Consider the following 20,771-nt stretch of genomic DNA (forward strand, 5'->3'; position numbering starts at 1 on the left):
AGAGCAATCCTGAAGCCATTTTGACTCTCCCAATGACCTCAAATATTCCTCTGCAGTAAGGGAGGCAAATGGGAAAAGCCTTCCCATTGTCTTTTTGCTTACAAACCCTGTCTTAGGGGCATATTTGTGTATGAATAGGGTGAGCCTGAGACCTGGATTCAGGAACTAAAGTATTATCCATCACCAAAAAAGGGCCAGGCTGCCCAGATAATACAATCAGTGACCAGTATCCTGGCAGACATGATTTCTGCAGTAGACTGCCTCCTATGATGTATGTATGATGATTTTGAGGTGGTCTTTGGCTAAAGGGGTTGGCCAATGTCAAAAGTCTTTAAAGGTTCCTGCACACTTTTGTTCAGGGTCTCTTCCTTCTGGGAAGGAGGGGAGGGAACTCTGTTGCAACAGAAAAATAAATGCAGTGGTACCTCTGGATACACTGGGACGCGGGGGGCGCTGTGGGTTAAACCACAGAGCCTAGGGCTTGCCGATCAGAAGGTCGGTGGTTCGAATCCCCATGACGGGGTGAGCTCCCATTGCTCAGTCCCAGCTCCTGCCAACCGAGCAGTTCGAAAGCACGTCAAAGTGCAAGTAGATAAATAGGTACCACTACAGCGGGAAGGCAAACGGCATTTCCGTGTGCTGCTCTGGTTCGCTAGAAGCGGCTTTGTCATGCTGGCCACATGACCTGGAAGCTGTACGCCAGCTCCCTTGGCCAATAATGTGAGATGAGCGCGCAACCCCAGAGTCGGTCATGTCTGGACCTAATGGTCAGGGGTACCTTTACCTTTACCTCTGGATACGCACACCTCCTCCAGTTGCATATCCTTCAGGATGCGAACGCAGCAAACTTGGAAGTATTTTTCTGGGTTTCACCACACGTACATGCGCAGAAGCACTGTACCATGCCGCGTGCATGCGCAGAAGCGATCCCTCTGGTTGCGGAAACCTTGGAATGCGACCAGAGCTCCGGAACAGATCCCGTCTGCAACCGGAGGTACTACTGTATTTGCCTTGCTTTTCACTGGATCCTGCCTCCATCCATTCTTCTCTGACAGCTCATGGACTTAGGGGACTCAGAGTCCCATGGGGAGTTGGACAGCAAAAGCCAAACCCCAATTTCTACATCAGTCCTTAATCACAATATTGATTTGCTTCTTGCTGCTGTCTATCTATACTGCTTTATGTGTTTATTTGTGCTGCTTTTAGTTGTTGGTGACTGCTTTTGCTGCTCTCATCATTTTATTTTATTTTAAATTAAGGATTTTCTTGATATATGCAATGTCTCTCGTAACATTTTTACAAATCAGTTTCATTTGTTGAGACATTGGGAAGAAAAGGGGGAAAGAGGTAGAGGGGGGAGAGATGGGTGGGGTCGGGTGACGATGTTTCTGTTTTACTTAATATATGTAGGGTTTGTTGTCAACGTTGCTTGTCCAGGTTCTCTGTTGTTTGTTTGTGTTCCTTTGGTGGTGAGAGAGGTTGGGGTTGGCCTAGGGTGTGGTTATTCATTTGTGGTTGGCTGTGGTGGTCTTTGTTTTGTGTGTGAATGGGGTGGGTGAGTGTTTTGGATCAGGTTAGCTATATTGATTTTTATGCTGTTGGTGGGTTTTTGTCATTGTCTTGTTGGGCTGTGTATGTGATAAAAGGGAGCCATACTGGGGTGGAGCCGTCTGTTCTCATCATTTTTATCTGCTTTGTTGCTACATTTTATTGTCCTGTACTGTATTTGAAAGCCACTGTGGTGACTGAAAGAATAGTAGAATAGAACTCCTATGAAGGAACAAATGGACCAAGTAAGCATTCATGGTGTGCTGTATGCTGTAGATTGAACAACATACCTTCACTTAGAAAATCATAACGTGGTTGGCTAGCTCCTTGCCACACCCTCTCATCTGAAAAGCTTCTAATTCCAGGTGCTGATGAATGACCTGATGTGTATCATGTAGTGAGGGAAATGCAGGGCGATACATGCTTAGAGCTGGTTCACACCTGACACATCCATGCTCATCCTTTGACAGCTGTAGCATCAAGCAATGGATCTGCATGTGTGAAAAAGCCACCAAAGATCAAATGTCTCAGAGACAACTTTCATACTACCTCAAGCCCAAATGAGCCAGTTGATACATCTGGCTGTGACTCACAAAGTGCTGAGTGATCAAATGACAAGAGATCAAGCGATGCATTCAGAGCAGGACAAGTTCTTGTGCTGGTCTGTCCCCCAAATGAGATTTGTGTGTGTTATGTTGGGCACGACAGGCAAGACAGGAGTGCCTGGCGTGCTATGGTCCATGGGGTCACGAAGAGTCGGACACGACTAAACGACTAAACAACAACAACAACAACAAATGTTGGGCACGAAACAGAAAGAAGCCATTGTGAGGTTCTGACTCGGACTAAGCAGACATGTTTTCCAGACTCTTTGCACTGTAAATAAGATGCACAATAAAAACACCTTAAAGACAAGCAGGTGTGGAGCGTCGTTACTCAAGAGTAGCTGCAAGAACCTCTGACACTACCCCTCCCAGTTTGGTGTCATCTGCAAATTTGATTAATCCAAGTTGTTTATAAAGACGTTAAACAAAAGGGGGCCAGGACAGAATCCTGCAACGTCCCACTTGTCACTTTTCCCCAGGACGTCGAGGAATCATTCATGAGTGCTCTTTGGGTTTGGTTGGTCAACCAGCAGTTACCTCGTATGTGTGTGTGAGAGCACATCTTCTTCTTGTTGTTTAGTCGTTTAGTCGTGTCTGACTCTTCATGACCCCATGGACCAGAGCACACCAGGCACTCCTGTCTTGCACTGCCTCCCACAGTTTGGTCAGACTTATGTTTGTAGCTCCGAGAACACTGTCCAACCATCTCGTCCTCTGTCATCCCCTTCTCCTTGTGCCCTCAATCTTTCCCAGCATCAGGGTCTTTTCCAGGGAGTCTTCTCTTCTCATGAGGTGACCAGAGTATTGGAGCCTCAGCTTCAGGATCTGTCCTTCCAGTGAGCACTCAGGACTGATTTCCTTCAGGATGGATAGGTTTGATCTTCTTGCAGTCCATTGGACTCTCAAGAGTCTCCTCCAGCACCATAATTCAAAATTCATGGGACTCTCAAGGTTTCAAAATTCATGGGACTCCCATGATCCCTAGCTAACAAGACCAGTGGTCGGGGAAGATGGGAATTGTAGTCCAAAACATCTGGAGGGCCGAAGTTTGGGGATGCCTGTTCAAGAGTCTCCTCCAGCACCATAATTCAAAAGCATCAATTCTTCGGCAATCAGCCTTCTTCATGGTCCAGCTCTCACTTCCATACACCACTAACTGGGAAAACCATAGCCTGAACTGTACGAATCTTTTGTCGGCAAGGTGATGTCTCTGCTTTTTAAGATGTTGTCTAGGTTTGTCATTGCTTTTCTCCCAAGAAGCAGGCATCTTTTAATTTCGTGACTGCTGTCACATCTTAAGAAACAGCTAACGGCTCATTCATGCTGCTGTTACCAGATCTGAACCAATAAGAGTTTTTGACCAAAGGGGATGAAATCTTCTCGAAAGAATTTAAAAGGATGTAAAATGAGATGAAATTATTGTGTTTTAGGACTGGATTTATCAAAAAAGGAAAAGTGCTTTCCTCCCCTCAACCTCAAAAAGAAAGATTTTGTTGTTGTTGTCTACATTCATCATAGCACAAAGGAGTGGGGGTTTAGTGATCATTGTTATTTAAAAATGATTTTTTTTATTAGGAAAAGATGTGATAGGGAAGAAAACATAACTGTTTGTTATGCTGTTCCCACTTCTCCAACGACTGTGAAATTCCATGAGCTCAGATTATTTGGAATGAGAGAAGACATTTTCCTATTTTAAAACGTAAGGCTGCCATCATACATCCTTCATTGGAGGCTTTGTAATGCTGCAACACAATGCTGGATTTGCATGACATTGGGGCAGGAGGCAGGAGCAAAGCAGGGGGCATGTGGCCCAGTGCCAGTAGACCTGGCATGGAAGCTGGGACCTGGAAGAGGAAATAAGTTAAAAAATTGGGGGAGGGGGGCAAAGAGGAAAATGGAGGTTTGAAAAAAGCAGCCTCTGGCGAGGCATAGTATTTGACAAATGCAAAGTGAGGGGTGCCCCACTTTGCTTTTCACCAAAATTCCCTCCCCTCTTGTGCTCCATGAGGCACCAGTAGCCCACAAGCCCCACTGCAGTCCTAAGAGAGGGTGGGACTTTGTCGTGAAAAGGGGACACGGCACCGTGATAAATAGTAAGTATTATCTCTTCTAAGCAAGTCACTGAGGTTTATGGTGTGTAATTGAGTTTAATTACAAATATACTGGTTGCACATAAGAGGAGGCAGACAGCTTTAAAACACCAACAGACAGCCAAAATTCATTGCCCTACACCCACTCCTGGATTGGGGTGGGTGGGTGGAAAGGTCCCTTTCCAGATCTTGCAGATTCCCAAAGTCAGCTGTCAGACTCTTTCCGTATGTCTTGCTCAAAAACTGATGTTCTTTGTTTCCTTTCATAGACACCCATACAGAATTAGATTGCATCATCTGTATGGGGATGGACGGACCCTGCCCCCTTTTCTGATTGGTTTTCAGAAGACACCAGAGTGGTACTATATCAAGTTGCAATAGTCTAACATTGTAGGAATGAATAGGGCAGTCCCTGCACATTCATCTTGGTGTGAGTACTGCAGCCTCCTGCGAAAGCAAGAGGAACCAAAAGGAAAAGAGGACAGGGAATTTTGGCCTGCACAGATTGCTATGCAAGGCTGAGAAAGATCTGTTCCTGCTGAAATTTCCTGACTTGTGCACAGTTATTAAAGGAGCAAAGCCCTGTTCTTCCTTTTCTACCCATCAGCTTCTTTATTGATTTTTTTCTCAAATATTTTATTGCTGGGGCCAAAGCCCCTACACAGCCCCTAGGAGTTGGCTCCTATGAATCACCTGCAAAGACTCATATTATGTGCTCTAGCACTGAACTAGGACTCCTTCCTTGCCAGTCCCAATCCTAAGCACTTACCTCTGTTACTGTTTAGGAGCATGGAAAGCTGCCTTACACTTAGACCGTTGGTCCATCCAGATCAGCCTAGTTGTCTACAGGAAGGGGATAATGTCAGCTCACCTAGAGAGGTTGGTGATTGAACCCAGGACCTTCTCCCTCTAAGCAGATGCTCTACCACTGATCTATGCCCTTCCCTGCCCTGGGTTTGTGACATTGCACTAGAATAGCCATTCTCAAAATGGCTCTAAACCCTCAATCTTTCACTTTAACGTCTCTGTCTTCTGCCCAGTCCTTGGGTAGAAATAAACACTTTAGCACTATAATATGGTTCAGCCTTGTGTGCTAACTTCCAGTGATATTTGTGGTTCTGTAAGAGGGTTTATTCCCACTCTGCTAACAGGGCAAGGCAAACCCTCCAAACCAATTGACTCTTCTACGCTACCCCTAAATGGCAAACCAAACATTCATGAAAAATGAATGACTCAGGAAATTAGTACCTTCTTATGTTTCAGAGAACGAAACGGCACCTGCACCCTTTCGCCGACAGACAAAAGTATGTTGATGTGCTGGATACTTTATCTCAAACTACTTATCCTGGTAATTGCCTAGGCAGACAGCAGCTCCAACAGCCCTGTGAAACACAGCCAGGATGCCTAGATGTGAAAAGCCAACTGCCTCACCAAGGAATGGTAATGACAATTTTAATTATACATCTTATTCCAGCATCCTTTAGGTGCATAATTCTAGTGTTTATAGCTGAAACTCCTTCCCAGCACCAGTTTGGGGTGTGTCTGTGTGTGCGTGCGTGCGTGCATGGGGGAACTTTCACACTGTCTCTGAAATTTGCTCTCATTTCATTTGCTCTTAGCTTCTTCCTTTCGTTTCGGCAGCCTAACTATTAACTTTCTACTAACTTGTAAATCAAAACTCTGTGCTGGCATTCTCTGTTTTTGAACCACAACTAAGAAAGAGACAGAATAATAGTAAGAAAACAAAATTTTGGCTCAGTTGAGGCAGATGCCTACTTTTCCACTTATAGGACTTGAATAGAATATCTACATTTCTGTATGTGACTTGAATTGTCAGTCATGAGGAGAAAAATTACCCCCCCCCCCCAGATATTCCTGCTGGCACCACAAGCCATTGTTTTGAGCCATGTTTTCAAAGATTTTCATCCTTTCATCCTTTCACCAGGTACCAGGTGCTCTCAGAGACTTTTAAGGAACTGGCCTGCACCATTAAAAACAACGACTTTATTATCATTGTTATTTTTATTACCATCCTATATATCATCCTGAAGCTATTAGCAATAACATTATCAACAATAAAACCATATATAACTATCATATGGATAAAATATTCACTTTAAAATATGGACCTAAATATGTATTTGTATATAGAAGTCATAGAATTCACACCTGAAATAGTCATAATTGTCTCCTAAGAGTCAATTGCACCCAGCCCCCCCCAAGCCCTATTGTTCCTTTCAAAGCATCAGAAAGACCTGTGGGCAGGCCAAGCACTGAGGGAGGCTGCTCTGTGACTCTGCTGGGACCTCCCTGTCATCAAATAAATGCTCCCGAACTACTTTTGATTAAGAGAGGCAGATATATGGGCATAGCTAGGGGATAGCTAAATCAAATAAATCATAGAATCATAGAGTTGGAAGAGACCACAAGGGCCATCCAGTCCAACCCCCTGCCAAGCAGGAAACACCAGCAAAGCATTCCTGACAGATGGCTGTCAAGCCTCCGCTTAAAGACCTCCAAAGAAGGAGACTCCTCCACACGCCCTGGCAGCAAATTCCACTGTCAAACAGCTCTTACTGTCAGGAAGTTCTTCCTAATGTTTAAGTGGAATCTTCTTTCTTGTAGCTCGAATCCATTGCTCCGTGTCCGCTTCTCTGGAGCAGCAGAAAACAACCTTTCTCCCTCCTCTATATGACATCCTTTGAATAAAATAAATGAATAAAAATACTTAACTAAAAGTAGAAATTATAGAAAAAAATTGACAGATTTTTCTTCTGAGCACTTGGGTTCAAAGTAAAGTAATTTTAAGCTACTGCTCTTGAGACATTTCATTCTGTATCTGCTAGACAGAGCCAGGCAGAGGATGGTGACTGGTGGGTGTCCTGTCCAACATAAATCCTGGCTACGTCCAGGGGCAGATATTTTATATGGTCCCATGGTCCCACATATGCTTATTCAGAAATGAGTTCCACTCAATTCAGAGTGACTTGCTTCCAGATATGTGTATCCCTGCAGCTTAAGAAAGAAGGGAAGTTAACATTACTATAGTTACATTTCAGTCAAAGTTTCCCATTGATTCACTATCACTCCCCGAATAGTGCTTAGAGTTCCGGAATAGGACTAAGGAGAACTGGAAGCCAAGTCAGACCATTGGTTCCTTTATCTCAGCATCATCCGCAGTGAGTGGCAACAGGGTATCAGGCAGTGGTCTCTCCCAAGAGATACCAAGTATTGAACCTGGGACCTTCCGCATGCAATGCACACAGCCCTTCCCCAAGGCATTATTCACGTCCATTAAAGCAGGGAGTATATATTCTGCAGAAATCAACACGCTTCTTCACTTCAACACATTACTCTGCCTGTTGGATTCTCTTTTGCTTGTTAGTTATTCTGTGCCACTGTGCTTAATTAAATTCAATCAATTACATTGATGGTGTGTTTAAGCCCCAGTTAGGAGCAGTGCCTTTTTATGGTATAGATATCAGCGTGTTGATTTCTGCAGAATATATACTCCCTGCTTTAATGGACATTCCAATGCATATCGTAAGCCTTACTGCATGCTTTCATCAGGATCCTCTGTGAAGCCAATCCCATATCTTTAGAAGGCTTCCATGGGAATTTTTTCTTTGGCTGAAAGTTGATCACTGAAGGCACTCCTTACAAATAAAATAAGGTGCCCTAATATAGCATGCAAAGCGTCTTTTCCAAAGTGTTTGTCTTCATCACTGCAAGGACTCCATGGCAATTGTAATGATCTTTGTATAATGTGGATCCATTTACTGCCTCCAGGCAAAAGCATATATTCAGACCAAACAAAAGAACACTCATTTTTGCGTTCCACTCTTGATATTGAATAACATTTTTGCATAATTTGGGAGTGGGGGAGATTATGCAGATGTTGGTGGAAATTGAAATGACAGAACAGAGCTTTTTGGAATGAATTTCTGCTTCTTGCATATATGCCTTCAAAAAACCCAGCCTGCCAACTTCTGAATAACTCTTGTACAGTGAGAAAACAATAATGCTGTTCTTTTCTCAGCATTACATATTTTGCCATTCTTTAATCTCCCATTTTATTCAATGGAGTTTTCACTCAGTAAATGAACATGTACGCCATTGCTTTGAAAAAAGATTTGGGTCGGTTCATTCAAATGATGCGAAAATAGTGAACAATGTAATTGATGGAATGTGGAAAAGTCACAAAAAGCGGTGGTGAACCTGCCACTATGGAATTAGAACAATCTGAAGGACAAAGTTGATGTGACGTGGGAGATCTGTGATTGGGTCTCTTTGCTTTTTTTTTTTTTAGAAAAATACTTTAATGTAGGCTACAGCACTGGGGAAAAGGAGAACTGGAGTTAGGATAAGAAGGCCTGTGAAGGGGGGGGGGAGAACCTAGGCGTCCATTTTGTGCAACTCATTGGTGCATTAATCTTTCAAAGATGAGAAATTTTTTTGTGATGTGTATCCTGACCTCCAGTGATCTTAATATATAATCTAACTTCCTCAGATTAATAGTATATGAAACAGATCTCTCTCCACAAAAATTCACAACCAAAAATAAACAAGTTAGAATCATAGAATCATAGAGTTGGAAGAGACTACAAGGGCCATCCAGTCCAACCCCCTGCCAAGCAGGAAACACCATCAAAGCATCCCTGACATATGGCTGTCAAGACCTCCAAAGAAGGAGACTCCACCACACTCCTTGGTAGCAAATTCCACTGCCAAACAGCTCTTACTGTCACAGGAAGTTCTTCCTAATGTTTAGGTGGAATCTTCTTTCTTGTACTTTGAATCCATTGCTCCGTGTCCGCTTCTCTGGAGCAGCAGAAAACAACCTTTCTCACTCCTCTATATGACATTCTTCTATATATTTTAACATGGCTATCATATCACCCCTTAACCTTCTCTTCTCCAGGCTAAACATTATTACCCAGCTCCCTAAGCCGTTCCTCATAAGGCATCGTTTCCAGGCCTTTGACCATTTTGGTTGCCCTCCTCTGGACACGTTCCAGCTTGTCAGTATCCTTCTTGAACTGTGGTGCCCAGAACTGGACACAGTACTCCAGGTGAGGTCTGACCAGTGGTACTATTACTTCCCTTGATCTATATGCTATACTCCTATTGATGCAGCCCAGAATTGCATTGGCTTTTTTTGCTGCTGCATCACACTGTTGGCTCATGTCAAGTTTGTGGTCTACCAAGACTCCTAGATCCTTTTCACATGTACTGCTCTCAAGCCAGGTGTCTCCCATCCTGTATTTGTTCCTTTCATTCCCTTCCCCCAAGTGTAGTACTTTACATTTCTCCCTGTTAAAATTCATCTTGTTTGCTTTGGCCCAGTTGTCTAATCTGTTAAGGTCATTTTGAGGTGTGATCCTGTCCTCTGGGGTATTAGCCACCCCTCCCAATTTGGTGTCATCTGCAAACTTGCTCAGGATGCCCCCAAGCCCATCATCCAAGTCATTGATAAAGATGTTGAATAAGACTGGGCCCAAGACAGAACCCTGTGGCACCCCATTAAAGTTCACCAGCAGCACAATCCTAGACATGCCTATTTAGAAATAAGCACCTTCTCCCTTTCTCATGATTCTCCTTCATTTCTTTCCACTTGGAACTTGCTCCCTTCTTTCTATCATGATAAATCTCTTGCCTCTTTTTTTACTATAAAACTAAATGACCTAAACTGATCATTTGTTCCATATGTAACACCTTTCATAAGCATACATATAACCAGCACTCCCCCCCCAAAAAGTAATGTTTGGGGTACTCTCATTTTGACTCAAGAAAACCACCATTTTATAGTTCAAATCAGGAAAAATAAATACAGTAAATTGACAAAAGTACAAAATTCACAAAATGTTTAGGGGTATGCGTACCCCTGCATCCCACCCCCACCCCCCAGAAAAAACATATAGCCAGCAGTCAGAAGTCATGTTTTGTGATTTTCTAGATGGTTAACAATTTGTTATCAGTTTATTTTGATAAATAAGGTTATGCTGCATATGAAAACTGCAGTTACTGTATTAATTTGTTAATGTACAACATTATTACTTCATGGGAACATAGGAAGCTGCCTTATACTATTGGTGCATCTTGCACAGTATTGTCTACTCTGACTGGCAGTAGACCTCAAGAATTCCATACAGGTGTGTATCCCATCCTTATCTGGAGATGCCCAGACTGAACCCGGGATCTTCTGCATAGACATCAGATGCTACAGTCCTTCCCCCATTACTTGTTCCTCTTCGGCAATTGTAACTGATGTTTGTATGACTTATATAGGCCAGAACCAACAGTTGCAGGGCTCTCTGTTGTTAAGGCAGAGAGAGGGCTCTAGGATCAAACAAGCATTTCCTGTTGTGCTCAGAATGCAGTGTGCCATTTCAGACTTTTTCCAGGAGAAAGATAAATTCTCCAACCATTTACCAGGAGTGGGCTATTAGCAGTAGCACAGCTCAAATTATTTTAAACGAGACAAAGATGTCTGCAGGTGGATTCATTTCTGGTCATGCCTAATGTCTTTATGATTTGAATGCTAGAATTGGTCTTTGAATGAGTATGCAGAGATGGGAACAATATGCAGATGCATTAAGGATCTGGGAATTAAAGAGCCGCTAAATGGACTTCAGGACACAGAAAACAAAGAGTTTTTACTTTTCCTCCACAGTGAGAATAGAGGTTGACAATGATGAAGGCAGCGCTGCTGAAAGTGAAGAAGGTAAGAATGCCCAAAATAGAGTGTGAGTGGGAGAGAGAGAGAGAGAGAGAGAGAGAGAGAGAGAGAGAGAGAGAGAGAGAGAGAGAGAGAGAGAGAGGGGGTGTAAAAAGAGGTTCTATAGATCTCTGCCTTCAACAAGCTGGGCAGGACCCACAGGCCAATTCCTCATACACAATGGTTCACACTGCAAAAGAACCAAGATGTCATCACCTACAAAGGGTGGTAGAAATTCATGAATAATGTCCTCTTGTTGATATGGTACTTAACAAACATGACAGCAACCATGTCACGATTATTTCAATTAGGAATAAGGAATACCGTAATTAGGAATAATTTATTGGCCAAGTACCAGCATACTTGGAATTTTGCTTCGGCTACATTGCGATGTAAACATACCTTATACTAACACTGTTCCACCCACAATACAATAGCACAGCAAAGGAACCCCACCCATAACTGGCCTCCCCTTCCACTACACAACTACGAATTAACAGTATTAAAATGGCAACCATGGGTTAAATGGAAGTTTCCCCATTTTCAGGGCATACACCCTGTTCCTTAACATTCTGCTTGTATTTGTGGAATATGAGTTTTATCTGTGATCTTAGGATCATTCCATACATTTCCCTATTTTCCCTCAGTGCGGAAAATGCAACTAGGAAGGCAGTTTTTAACAGAAAAGCCAACATATATGCATTGATCTTCCACAGCAAATTTTGGCCTGGCTGCTTTATGCTTTTGAAAAACTCCCATAAGGTGGTGGACCTGACTGATATAGTTCCACCTATATGACTAAAAATAAGAGTACACAGCCTAAATGGATTGGATTTATGGACAACTTAAAATCAGGCTGCATTTTAAATTTTAATACTGTATTTTAATCAATTGCTTTTATGTTTTATTGTAATTTTATTGGTGTGAGCCGTCCTGGCTGGGAAGGGCGGGGTATAAATAAATTATTATTATTATTATTATTATTATTATTATTATTATTATTATTATTGTAATGTTGGAATGCAATCTGTTGACATCACACTGTGATGATGTCCTCAATCCAGACAAGCCATCTGTGCATCGTAAAAAGTCCACATCTCCTGATATGGAGAATAGAGCAATTTCATCCAGCACCTTAGAGTTAGTGAGCAGTTTGAAACACTGCTAAAATTTCATCTATGGCCATTTCTGAGAGTTCCAATCCCCTGGTACAGGGTGGGAGCAGGGAATAGGAAGCACTGGACTCAACCCAAGGGCTCCCTTTATACCTAATAGGTGATACGCACTCCTAGCTTTTAGTCAAGTGTGTGGCTTGTTTGTTTTTGCTGTGCTTAGCATACTTGGATTGGGGCCAAAATTATCCTAATGCTCTGCCCTGGATTTCCAGCACAGCTCCAATGCATTGTCACAGCAGTAGTTTGCATTCTTTGTCAGAGCTGAACACCATCCTGGGACTGGATACACCATCTAGGACAAACTATGTTCTATGCCATTCCAATGCTATTTATAAATGGCTGCAATTGCACTGCTCTCTTAAGGTCCCATTAAGGTACTATCATACCTCGGTTTAAGCACGCCTCGGTTTGAGTATTTTCAGTTTAAGTACCCCGCGGACCTGTCTGGAACGGATTAATCCACTTTCCATTCCTTTCAATGGGAAAGTTTGCTTCAGGTTAAGTACGCTTCAGGTTAAGTACAGACTTCCAGAACATAGCTGCCAAGTCTCCCGTATTCCCCGGGAAACCCCCATTTTTCCAGCTGTCCCCAGGCGAAAATACAGATTTTTTTTGTTTTTCCCCGGTTTATTCTGGCGCGATGGCCATTTTGGAACTGGGCGGAGCATGCTCAGAAGCGACTTTTGATGCTGCTCTGCCCAGTTCCAAAATGGCTGCAGCGCAACTTCTGGTGCGGCGGCCATTTTGGAACTGGACACAGCAGCATCAAAAGTAACTTCTGAGCATGCTCCGCCCAGTTCCAAAATGGCGGCAGCGCTACTTCCGGTATGCTACTTCCGGTCCGGTCCCTTATTTTTCAGAGAGGAACTTGGCAGGTATGTTCCGGAACCAATTGTGTACTTAAACCGAGGTACCACTGTACTCTGAAATTGTGTAGGCAAGTGAGGCACTGCAGACTTTAACTGACCACCAAGATTGTCACAAAATTGACTCACGTTTCCATTTTTGTTTTGCTACTTTTGTATCTGATCCTTCTGAAGAGCCCAGAGAGGTGCATTGCCTCATAATACCATAGTCCTGGGAAATGCCTGGCCAGGCTGGACTTCTGCCCTTTTCACAATTATGTGGAATTAGTAGCAGTTCAGACACGCCACACCTGTTGACATTCATCCTTCTGCATAGCTATTAAAGGTGCAGGAGGAGCCCTGGTCACGTGTGCATCTGTCCACCCTACCTGTGAGGTACGTGAGGATGCATGACGAATGCAAGGCTACCGAATATGGTCCATAATGACTGAGAACCGAGGCTGTGGTTTCTCACTGCACCGTGACTGGCCCAGGGATCATTCACTGCTTTTACTAGGCTTGAAACAATGCATCAGAAAACAATGTTGTGTGTGTGTGTGTGTGTTTATGTGTGAAGGAGGAGCGGGGAGGTGGCTGATATTCAGGGGGAATGTATTTTTGTTCTCTGTTCTTGACAATAAAGAGCAAGAATCTGTTCAGAGAAAGGGAGCGTCAAGTAAAAAAACCAGAGAGAAAAATGAAGAGGATGAAGAGGGCGAGGATGAGGATGAAGAGACTGCCGCAGATCGTAGGCGAAAATACAAAAGGCGGAGGATGAAAGATGGTGGATTAGACATCAGTGAATCGGATGGAGAAGGCTGCAAAAGCAGGAAGAACAGAGCCAACCAGATGACCAAGGATGGGGATGAAGAAGATGGGGATAAAAAACGCAAGGACAAGAAAAAAGGGAAAAAGAAAAAAAAGAAAGACAAAAAGAAAAAAGGATCAGGGTAAGGCCTTATTAGGGACCCAGGTGGTGCAGTGGGTTAAACCACTGAGCCTAGGGCTTGCTGATCAGAAGGTCGGCGGTTCGAATCCCTGTGATGGGGTGAGCTCCCGTTGCTTGGTCCCAGCTCCTGCCAACCTAGCAGTTCGAAAGCACGTCAAAATGCAAGTAGATAAATAGGAACCGCTCCAGCGGGAAGGTAAACGGCGTTTCCGTGTGCTGCTCTGGTTTGCCAGAAGCGGCTTTGTCATGCTGGCCACATGACCTGGAAGCTATACGCCGGCTCCCTCGGCCAATAATGCGAGATGAGAGCGCAACCCCAGAGTCGGTCACGACTGGACCTAATGGTCAGGGGTCCCTTTACCTTTAAGGCCTTATTATGATGATTTCTTGAATGTAAAGTCAATGATGGCTGTGTTAGGCATACTGCAGCAATCGGCAGTACTCATAGAACATTAGAGAGGGGAGGGCTATCAAGGGTCCCCTGGTCCCACCCCCTGCAAGGCAGGAACCACAGGGAAAGATCCCTGACAGATAGTCACCCAACCTGGATGTTTAAAAGCCTCCAATGAGGGAGAACATCACCTTCTGAGATACTCCCTAAGCTCACGGAGCCAGATCTATACATACTGTACTCAGTTCTCATAAAAGCTGAGTATTTCCAAAAGAGCTCTGCAGTTTAATTTTGGCCAGAGGACGTGGCACTTTTGAGTGACTGTGCAGTCCACTCCACTGAAGGACTATCAGGGGGCAGCGTTCTCTTTGAGCACACACATGTCACCTGAGTGCCTTCCACACTGTGCTGAGATACAGTATAGCTTAAATTCGCAACTATGCATATAAATCACCACATGCACATTTCCTGCAAATTGGTGTCCTATTTTGCAACGCATAAACGGGCCACTCCTGTTCAAAGCTGTGTGCACAAGGTATGTAAGATTCTGAGACCTCAATACCCAAAGGAGAAAGAGCCATATTAGGCATGGTGTTTGTCTTGTAGTTTGTTGCTATGTGCCTATAATTAGTTTTTTTTAACTAAATAGCCACTGCAAGGGATTGGAGCTAGAATAGGAATGCAGCATAGTGTGTGAATTCTCCAGGATTTCATATGGTCTCTCCCAGTCTAATTTGGAGATGCTGGGGATTGACCTGGGACCTTCTGCATGCAAAGCTCTACCGCTGTGCTACAGCCCCCCCACTACTCAGAGCTGCTTTTGAAAGTTTTGACCTTCGCATCTCTTCCTAGTTCCCTGCATCCTCCGCAGTTCTTCCCCAAACCCATGTATTAGAATTAGAATTAATCAAGGCACGAAGACGTTGCAGAAGCAAATGGGTCTATTTACTTCAAATATCTGGCAGCAACTACATATTTTCAGTTTTTGATGACTGCCGTTGGTGCTCCCACCAAAAATATCCCATAGCAATCTTGATAATCTGGAAGTCATCATCGCATTTAGTCTGTTCCTGAAATACAATAGAAATAATGAGACAAATAAACTCATGCGTAGTGGGAATGTGCCAACTATGAGATATATTATTATTATTATTATTATTATTATTATTATTATTATTATTATTATTATTATTATTTTGCCACCCATCTGACTGGGTTGCCTCAGCCACTCTGGGCGGCTCCCAACAGAATATTAACACAGTGAAACATGGAATGGAAGGGGCTTTAACTTTGTATTCCACTATGGAAAATATTTTACACCACTCATTCTTTTTTGAGCTTTCTATGATGATTGCTCATAGGAACCTGCTGCACTAGGGTATGTTGAATTTTTCAACTTTCAAATTCCAAAATATGAGGGATGCTAAAAAGTAAATGTTGTCCAATCCAAAAATAATAATTGCAGATTTGAGTTCCCTTTTTCTAAGGCCTTTGTCCACGTGTCAGGAGGAAGAGGAGGAGGAACTAGGCTGGCAACTTGGCCACTATTTTGTATCCTCCACGATGTGCTGCACTGGCATCATTCTGAGATATTGTGCATGGGAAAGGGAGGCGGAAGCACAATGTTTGGAGCATTCAGAGGGTGGGAATGGTGGCTGCTAATATGTTTTCTGTGAGTCTGCATGCAATGGTATGGGGGCATGGTAACACATTCTGTAGCAAGTTTAATAATATATACTTTCCAGGGGTGGGTGGAGCAGCTGCCCACAAGCATACCAGTGAAGCTGTCCCTCTTTTCACCTCTCTCTCTTTTTTAAAGCTCTGATTCAAGTTCTGAAGAGGAGCTTACAGAGGAGGAAATAGCCAAGCTGAAGGAAGCGGTAGAAGAGAAAAAGAAGCTAATTGCCACATTAAGAAATAAGCCCTGGAATATGAAAAAGAAACTGGAAGTCTTGAAGTATGATATTGTATATGGTCACTTGTAGGGCATGTTTGCACGAGTTTTAGTTGTGACTGCTTGATTACTCAGCATTTGAACACTCACAGGTGAATGTGTGAACTGGTGCCACAGAGAAGCATTGGGCTGGATCCAGACCAAGTCAGCCATGACTTACTTAAGCCCCTTTGATTGCAGTGTGACCTAGATATGACTTACACTGGAACAAGCCCAATGGGTTGGAGGTAATATAAAATTCTATCAGTGATATTTGTAATCATGCATGCAATCAAGCCACCATTTTTTGCAGCATGTTTGATGGAGAAGGCTATGGACTATGAAAGCTCAATAAACAGGTGAATCTTTAAGGTGTCACAAGTTTGTTGACTTTTCCCCATTAAAAATGAAGTCAGTTCACACATGCAGCTGTCAGATGTGATCTAGTGATGTAACTCCATGCACGAGCCACTATAATTCATTGAATAAAAATCTTTAGTTCCCAGAACTATGACAAGAAAGACACAATAGGTCCTGAAATAGGAACAAATGTGGGATTTCTGATCATCTGTGATGTACATAGCTGCCAAGTTCTCCCTTTTTTAAAGGGAAATTCCATTATGCTGAATAGGCTTCCTCATGAGAAAAGGGAAAACTTGGCAGCTATGGTGATGTAGTCCAGAGGTAATTAATGTAGAAGCAAGGCCACAGCTTTATTTCAATTGGGGGTGGGCAACCTTTTTCCATGGACGACCACATTTCCTCAGCGTTAATCTGCCAGGGGTTGCATTCTACTGGTGGGTGGTTCCAGAAATTCTGGATCTGGAATAAAGACCACCCTCTTCAGGCTAGAAGTCCCAATTTAATGAAGTCTATTCAGAATTATGCCCCACTTGGTTTGATGGGGTCACCCTCAAATAACTATACAGACATTTATTTATCAGTCACTGTTCTGGAAAACAATGAAAAGTAACTCATTCCTGACATTAATGTGCTATATAAAGTGAATCTAGAGAGGCAAGGAAGGAGAAGGAACATGAAGGAACATGAGGTGGAAAACCAACAGAATTCTTGAGGATGGCATTAAATGAGACCAGGGGCCACATGTTTATGAAATTATTTATATCCAGCCCGGATTACACTCCAGTCACAAGTGATGGGGTTCCCCTTCCTTTGCAGCACCACAATCTGCTCTAAAGGGTTCCCCGAGATTCTGGAGCAGATTTTCTGTGTGAACAGGGAAATGCAAGGGGGAGAGATGGAAATGTCAATCCTGGTTGGGCAATCAGAGGTTGTTGCACCACAACTGGATACATCACCTTGAAATTCTGGTCTTGTTTTTTAAAATAAAATTAATCTTTTTAAAAGAGTTGCCCTGGAGCAACACTGCAGCATTTCTCTTTAATGAAATTTGAGCTGGTGCCTGAAACCATCTTGACCTGTTACTGAAAAGTTGAGCAATCCACTTGAATCCTCCGCTTCAGAAGCAACCTCTTAAGTTTGGTAATTCATTCCCCACTTTTGCAACCTTGAAACAGCCCAAGTACAGTATACCTCACACTTTGAGAGCTGCAACCCCACACCTCCCATGAATTATTAAGCTAGGCCATTTAAGGACAATAATACCTGTGCTCATGAAATATTCATGCTCCTTGTGTTGGTAATTAGATTAATGTTTCTTTGAATTTAATAAAGCTTTCAGTGGGTTAGCTAAGACAGTACATTTTTGTCTATCTTGTATTCTCGATAATTTACTTGTAGCAACAATGAACAGCTCATTTTAAATAATTTAGAAAATTTAGTGAGCAAAAAGCTTACAAACAGGTCAGTTAAGAAGATCCCAAAGCTGATGGTATTTTTGTATTTTGCTCCAACTTTTCTACCCAGTGAAAAGGCCAGAAAACCCCCCAGAATGCTTCTGTTACATTTAGGGGGTTATCAATTAGTTTCAGTGTTTTGACCCTGCTGACTGTGAGGCCCTTGATCAGGGGTGGCAGCTCTTTTCTGCCCAGTGGGCCAGATTCTTATTTCCCTACCTATGGCAATGTTGTGCTTTGAAGCCCCAGCTGTTGGGATTTCAGAGTGCATCATGGGAGTGTGTGCAGCAAAAGTTTTGGACTACAATTTCCATCATCCCTGACCACTGGTCACTGTTAGCTAGGGATCATGGGAGTTGTAGGCTAAAACATCTGGAGGGCCGCAGTTTGGGGATGCCTGGCCTAGAGATTCCCTACCCCTGCTGTAGATGGTTGATATTTGATGAAGCAATATTTAAGTACTTGTGAACAGTGAGCTTGAAAGTACAGTGTAGCATGTGGGACTTGCCTGAGGAAACCTGGGTTCACATCCTTGATCAGCCATGAAGTTCACTGGATGGGTGACTTTGAGGAAGCCCAAGCCCAGCCTCCTGAACATATGGAGCTTGTGCTAGGTCCACCCATCAAATTACACTACAGCACATCTGCAAATGAAGTTGTTGCTCTTTCTGTGAAAGAAGTGCCGGGGCTGCACTCCTTATGTTTCTGACTGACCATATCTAAGGTAGGAAAGTTGAGTTGAACAAAGGATGAAGCCCTCTGGCTGCAGCAGCACAGAAGGCTTTGTTTTAATTAGCTCATTGAACATAATAGTTTCTTGTGTTCTTTGAATCATTATGCACTGACTATCTTCTGAGATACTCAAGCAGCAGAGTTGCTTTTCATATGACCCCACTGGGAATTCTTCCTAAAACCACAGCCTTATTGAGATGTGTGCTGAAGTGCCTGTAAAATAAGCTCTTTGAATGAATCATGTAAATATTCCACAAGTGGTACAGATGCCAGTTGCTTGACATCTGTATTTGACTGGGGCCAGTAAAATGACTGTTGTATTTTTGTATTGTTTTATTTATTTATTTATTGTGCGTGTGGGTAGAATGCAAGTGCTGGCATCCTTTTTTGTTTTGTTTCCTACTGCCACTCTTCCTGGGGTGGCATCTTCACATTAGGTTTATTCACAAATCCTCTTTTGCTACAGAAACAGGGCTACATCTGCTGGCCATGGCCCACAGCCCACCATCCCAATCCCACTATAAATGGCCATGTAAAACAAATGTAGAATTGTTTTGCTTGTGAATGAAGCTCACAGTTCTCTAGGGGACCCTGTGGTTCTCCAGATGTTGCTGAACAATCCCTCCCCTCATCGCTGCCCATTGGCCATGCTGGCTGCAGCCGATGGGAGTTGGAATGCAACAACATCTGGAGGCCCATAAGTCCCCCATTGTTGCTAGAGAAACATAATGAATTTAGAATAAACTAAAAAGATTCCTTCCAGTAGCACCTTAGAGACCAACTAAGTTTGTCATTGGTATGAGCTTCCGCGTGCATGCACCCTTCTTCAGATACACGGAAACAGAAGTCACCAGACCCTTACACGAAAGCTCATACCAATGACAAACTTAGTTGGTCTCTAAGGTGCTACTGGAAGGAATCTTTTTATTTTGTTTTGACTACGTCAGACCAACCCGACTACCTACCTGTAATTAGAATTTAGAATAATCCAAGATAGCGCACAAGAAAGGCAGGGTTATTGCAAATGAAACATTTTATTGTGAAATGGCATGTCTGTGTTTAGTTTCTTGTTCCATGACATCTAGCAGTAATTTTCTTGATGCCTTGATATTCTATGTGTCCTTATCTGGCTCTACATCATTGGCTATTGCGGACAGTGGGTGGGGCAAATGTGGCATGTCATAATGCCAGGACATGGGCAAACTGCGCTTGAGGGGATGGGGAAATAAGGAACGTGGTTCCCATGTTTAGTGGAAGAAAAAGTGTTTGGCATAACAAGTCATTGGGGTGCTCAGAAATGTCAAATGTGTCTCAATGTTTCAGCAGAAGAGACAGTCAGAGGAAAGATTGCTTTCAGATAAATCCACAAGCATTTGTTTATTTTTATTTTTCAGAGATGCTCAGCAGTTTGTGGAAAAATTTGAAGGAGCCCTTGGCAAAGGCAAAGGGAAGAAATTTTATGCATATAAAGTGATGATGATGAAAGTAAGGACCATCTCTCATTATGGCCTTGAATTTGCTCACTTGTTGTTGTTGTTGTTTAGTCGTTTAGTCGTGTCCAACTCTTCGTGACCCCATGGACCATAGCACGCCAGGCACTCCTGTCTTCCACTGTCTCCCACAGTTTGCTCACTTAGCCTTTTTCAAATGCCTCTTCCAGAATTAATGGTTTCACTCTCCTTTTGGATTACATTTACTTTCAGCTATAAAAAGAAAGAAGAGTTTTCCGGGTATCTTAGTTCTGTAAATGCTGCAAAACTGCTAATCTTCTCTATTAATCCTTCAAACACATTTGTGCCCTCAAATCATAGTAATCAAAAAGATTCTGAGCAGTCAGGTCTGGATCACAGTCCGTGGAGCATAGGTGAGCATTCACAAAAAAATAAATGAAGGTATCAAAATCAGATGATGCTTAGGGAAAGGATACTGCAAGTAATCCAAAGAAATACAGATAGGCTGAAATCATAT

The 20,771-nt window shown here is 43.0% G+C and overlaps 1 protein-coding gene across 1 annotated transcript in view; it reads left to right on the forward strand.

The window, feature by feature from the left end:
* Positions 1 to 5,516: 5,516 nt before the first annotated feature.
* TMC1 (transmembrane channel like 1) overlaps positions 5,517 to 20,771 on the forward strand; it is a 55,412-nt gene continuing 40,157 nt past the window's right edge. Inside the window, exons 1-5 of the mRNA XM_060280202.1 lie at positions 5,517 to 5,683; positions 10,917 to 10,967; positions 13,625 to 13,931; positions 16,141 to 16,278; positions 20,198 to 20,288. Of these exons, the coding sequence (XP_060136185.1) occupies positions 5,644 to 5,683; positions 10,917 to 10,967; positions 13,625 to 13,931; positions 16,141 to 16,278; positions 20,198 to 20,288 (627 nt within the window). The 5' untranslated portion in view covers positions 5,517 to 5,643. The remainder of the gene's footprint in view (positions 5,684 to 10,916; positions 10,968 to 13,624; positions 13,932 to 16,140; positions 16,279 to 20,197; positions 20,289 to 20,771) is intronic.

Source organism: Zootoca vivipara, chromosome 11 (assembly GCF_963506605.1).
Source record: "Zootoca vivipara chromosome 11, rZooViv1.1, whole genome shotgun sequence".
NCBI lineage: Eukaryota > Metazoa > Chordata > Lepidosauria > Squamata > Lacertidae > Zootoca > Zootoca vivipara.